Source organism: Austrofundulus limnaeus, unplaced genomic scaffold (genome assembly GCF_001266775.1).
Source record: "Austrofundulus limnaeus strain Quisiro unplaced genomic scaffold, Austrofundulus_limnaeus-1.0 Scaffold4, whole genome shotgun sequence".
In the NCBI taxonomy this organism is placed as follows: Eukaryota; Metazoa; Chordata; class Actinopteri; order Cyprinodontiformes; family Rivulidae; genus Austrofundulus; species Austrofundulus limnaeus.
In genome coordinates, this window is record NW_013952406.1 from 1,916,571 (window position 1) to 1,921,106 (window position 4,536).

At 40.7% G+C, this 4,536-nt stretch overlaps 1 protein-coding gene across 1 annotated transcript in view; it reads right to left on the reverse strand.

The window, feature by feature from the left end:
- Positions 1 to 845: 845 nt before the first annotated feature.
- Positions 846 to 4,536, reverse strand: part of p3h4 (prolyl 3-hydroxylase family member 4 (inactive)) — a 5,967-nt gene continuing 2,276 nt past the window's right edge. Inside the window, exons 2-7 of the mRNA XM_014022927.1 lie at positions 4,219 to 4,368; positions 3,967 to 4,138; positions 3,759 to 3,887; positions 2,741 to 2,886; positions 2,222 to 2,305; positions 846 to 1,334 (exon numbers count right to left, since the gene is read on the reverse strand). Coding sequence (XP_013878381.1) covers positions 1,185 to 1,334; positions 2,222 to 2,305; positions 2,741 to 2,886; positions 3,759 to 3,887; positions 3,967 to 4,138; positions 4,219 to 4,368 — 831 coding nt within the window. The 3' untranslated portion in view covers positions 846 to 1,184. The remainder of the gene's footprint in view (positions 1,335 to 2,221; positions 2,306 to 2,740; positions 2,887 to 3,758; positions 3,888 to 3,966; positions 4,139 to 4,218; positions 4,369 to 4,536) is intronic.

The window sequence follows — 4,536 nt, forward strand, 5'->3', positions numbered from 1 at the left end:
AAATGACTCATCTCCAGTAGCCGACTGTTGTACCAGGAAGTTGCAGTTTATAAAGAGTCAAACGGCCAAAAACTCATGGAGATAAAAGACATTTTTCACAGTGGAATCTGACGTGTAAAAGTACTTTTACTTTTTTGATTAATGTGAGCAGTTTTATGACTTTTACTTAAACTTTTATTTGTGAAATTTAGGGATGCATGATATTTCTGCATTCATATCGGTATCGACCGATATTGTTCATTTTTTAGAATATCGTATCGGTTCCATATGTAAAACTGGGTCGATATTGATTTCCCACTTTTTAGCTTTGCGTTTGTGTTTTGGGAGGGGAGATGGTTGGTTGAGCAGCATCTGTTTGATCATGACAGTGATACTGACGCTGTGCAACAGGAATAACTGAAGTAGAGCCATGTCAGAGGTCTGGTTGTTTATTTACGGTATCAAAAACAGACCAAGTGTGTTTGTGCGTATATGTATAATATAATTTGAGTGTTTGTGTAATATCGGTAAATATTGGTTATCGGCCATTACAGCAATAACTACAGTATATCGGATATCGATATCACCTGAAATTTTCATATCTGTGCATCCCTAGTGAAATTAAGTTTTTTTTTTTATTACTTACCCACCCCCGGCAGTCACTAGATAAATTACTTTTGGTTTCAAGATGGCCACCACACCGAAAGATTATCAAGTACTAAAATGGAACTCAAACTTTACAGATACCGAGCTAAACTTTGGTGTGGTAGTAGCCGAGAGTCATCCCCGACACACTTTATGTGCCATAACAGATCGCACCGTGTCATTACGATTTGCATGGAGATGTAAAAAACAAACAAAAAATATATATATTAAAATAATATTTTATTAAAAGCACCTCATCACGAAAGACGAGCAGCTGACAAAGCACTTAATTCAAATGGATTCAACTTTCTTTAAATAATAAAAAAACTTGTAGAAAAGCCATGAACGTGGGTCAGCACACAGGTCAGTGATCGACAAGAAAAGAGTTTTTAGAAGGCCGGAGAGTGAACACGTCGACCTCTAACATGGCGGACAGGTCGCTCCTTTTATTTCTCTGTTGTGCTGTTTTCCACAGAATACTGTTGGGAATGTAGATTTGTGTTTGTTGAAAGGTCTTTGGTTTGTTTTCAGAGGGGTCACGTTGGCCCCGTGAACACTCGTCAGTCGGACATCTCGCCGGTGTCCCATTTGGTTTTGGGCTCCTGCCACCATTCAGCCAGGAAGGCCTCCTCGTAGTCSCCGATCCCCTCGAACTCCACGTCAGGGTGATCCGAGCGCACGCTGGCCACGTCTTCTGGACTCACCACGTCCTGAAACGTCAAAGAAAAAGACACGGTCCTCTGAAAACACGCCCGTCTTCCTCCTCGTGCCTATAAATCTGTCACCTCTGCGCTCTGTAATTCAGATTTTTCTCTCTCCTTTCAGGTCCAGGCAGCGTGTTGGGAGCTGGGAGGGGCTGACCCGGGTTAAATGGATGTGGCACAGTTTCAGTGGCTGACACCTCCCCGCCACATACCACAYGCTGCTGGAGGAAAACACAGCCCCCCCCCACCAGCCTCCCACCCCCTTTAACCAAACTTTTCTCCCTCGTTTTTCACTTTGCATTCATTCTGAAAGTCTTCCTCCTCGAGCTCGTTCATCCGTCTGCTCGTGTTGGAGATTAGATGTTATCTGCGGAAATGTCTGGCCCTGAAATCTCCTCTGCACCGGGAGGTTTCAAAACAAGCACATCCGTCAGAATATCAGATTATCCCGGTGCTTTGAAAAACTCACAAAAATGCTTTTGTGATATAATAAACTTCAAAAGCAAGAAAAATACTTCATTTAWTTAAGAAAGGAAAATCTCAAAATAAATGTTTTTTTCTGCTTTGCGCAGAAAAAATCTAGAAAWTTTTTTGTCTGGTTCCAAAGGTTTCTGATCTTTTTATAAACCATTTTCTGACTTTAAAAATATCATTAAGTTAAAGAGTAGAAAAAAAATCATTTTATGGGGACTTCGATGCAGCTACAAGGAATTGTTTCTTTCCATTTAAAATCAGAAACTTTAAGAAATTAATACAACCTTTTGCATTTMGGGGTTCATTTTAATGCTAAGCTAAACGTTATACCTTGTATATTGAAGGACTTCTCTGGAATAATTGCTCACATTTCCACTGTACTGCTCAAAAACCAAAGTGCACCAATAAAAGAAACGTACCTCGTCCTCTGTTTGTAGGTAGTTCAGTGCAAACTGGAGCATCTCTTTTTGTTTGGTCGTCTGGTTAAAATACCTCAGAGCCTCCTGAGAAAATAAAAGACATCAGAGCTCGAGTCGATTCGCACAGCAGCTGTAAACAAAACAATAKTCTGCGCTCAGCCACAAGCCTGGGCTGCTGTTTTGTTGTTGGCTTTATTTCSCCCCACTGCTCGGTTTGAAAAGCCTTAAAGTATTTACAGCGTTGCCAGATATATTTCACTGGCCAGAGAGGTTTGTGTGCCGCTGCAAATCCGTACACAACAGCTGCAGCCAAATTTACACCGTGTAAAAAAGGGAAAATAAGCCGTGTTTTTACACGACTATATAAGTGTCTAATCACCACCCTGAGATTGCGTTAACAACAACTCCAGCGCCAGTTTTGTTTGTTGCTCTGCTTGGAGTTTGAAAACCTTCCGCTGCGTCTGCAGAGTCCTGCAGCAGAAGATGGATCAGGATTTGCGACGCTCCCATTTTACTTACAGGTCGAGGCTGAAAGTCCTCCTCCTCGAGGCCCCACTGCTGCCGGTAGAACCGATAATAGGCGACGTTTTGCTGCATCACCTGGTCGCTGGGGTCAAACAGCATGTAGCTGGCTGCACAGGGAGCAGCGTTCTTTACGTCGTTCACTAAAAAAAAAAAAAGAATAAAGTTAAAAAATGTCCTGAATGAGTTGAGCATGTTTTTAAAAAGATACAAAAGAAAAAGAATAAAGAGAAACAGGATCTCAGCTGAACTGGAATTCTTCCAGTGACAGTTTTTGTGAATGTTCTTACATTTATACCTGAATGAGTGAAGCATGCTTTATAAGAGGTGGGAAAGAAAAAGAATAAAGAGAAACCGGATCACGACAGAATAGACATTCATTGTTTTTTCTTTTTTTGTGAAACTTCTTACATTTATACCCGAATGAGTCGAACATGTTTTATAAAAAGGTAGGAAAAGAAGAAGAATAAAGAGAAACAGGATCATGGCTAAATTGGCATTCATCGTTTTTTTTTTGCGAATGTTCTTATGTTTATTCCTGAATGAGCGAAGCATGCTTTATAAGAGGTGGGAAAGAAAAAATAAAGAGAAACCGGATCATGACAGAATAGACATTCTGTTTTTTTTGGGTTTTTATGTGAAAATTCTTACATTTATGCCCGAATGAGTTGAACTTTTTATAAAAGGTAGGAAAAGAAAAAGAATAAAGAGAAACAGGATCATGGCTGAATTGGCATTCATCAAGTGTTTTTTTTTTCTTTTTTGCGAATGTTCTTACGTTTATTCCTGTTTGACTGAAGCATGCTTTATAAGAGGTGGGAAAGAAAAAATAAAGAGAAACCGGATCATGACAGAATAGACATTCATTCTGTTTTTTTGCGAATGTTCTTACGTTTATTCCTGAATGAGCGAAGCATGCTTTATAAGAGGTGGGAAAGAAAAAGAATAAAGAGAAACAGGATCACAACTGAATCAGCATTCATCCAGTGATTTTCTTTTTTGCAAACGTTCTTACATTTATAATATGAAAACTGGAGGTAGTGATACATGGTGGCCACAAACTTCTCCACGAAGAAACCTCCGACGCTGGGGGTGAGCTGCTCCTCACACTTCACTTTACATTTCAACACGTCGGTGAAGAGATCTGCGACAAAAATAAACGCTCTTATGTTGCCTACATGCTGGAAAAAAAAAACTTATTTTGTTTCTTGCTCTGCTCTTACCTGCCAGAGTTGGATAAAAGTCTTTGAACTCTAAGATTTCGTACGAGCCTTCGCAGCCTGCCAAGCAGAGGTCGTAGATCTCAAAGAACTGCGTGATGGCCTGCTCCATGTTTCTGGCGCTGCTGCTGAAGTCTCCGTTGTTGTAGAGCATCACGCTCTTGAGGAAAACGCTCTGGAAGGCAGAGATATGGGTTATTTTTACAGAGCAGAGTGCTTCTTAGTGATGAATTACTGCAGCGTGGAGCTACTGACTTCATACGGCTGCTCTTCGTGGTCGATGAGGTACTCGTCCACATCCATCAACGTCTTGTAGTAGTTCATGTTTTTAGTCAGAGACGGATCCTTCGGGTTTTTCTTTAGGAACGTGTGAGACGCTGCCACAGCTTTCTCCAAGTTGTTAAGCTGGAAAACACAAAGCAACATGAAGATCTCACAGGTCAGTTCCTCTCAGGGTGATTAAAAAGCATGTTTATTTATGTTACACTAATTTACAACCCAAGTTATCTCAAGCCACCATCCATCCATCCATCCATCCATCCATCCATCCATCCTTCCATCCATTTTCTTCCA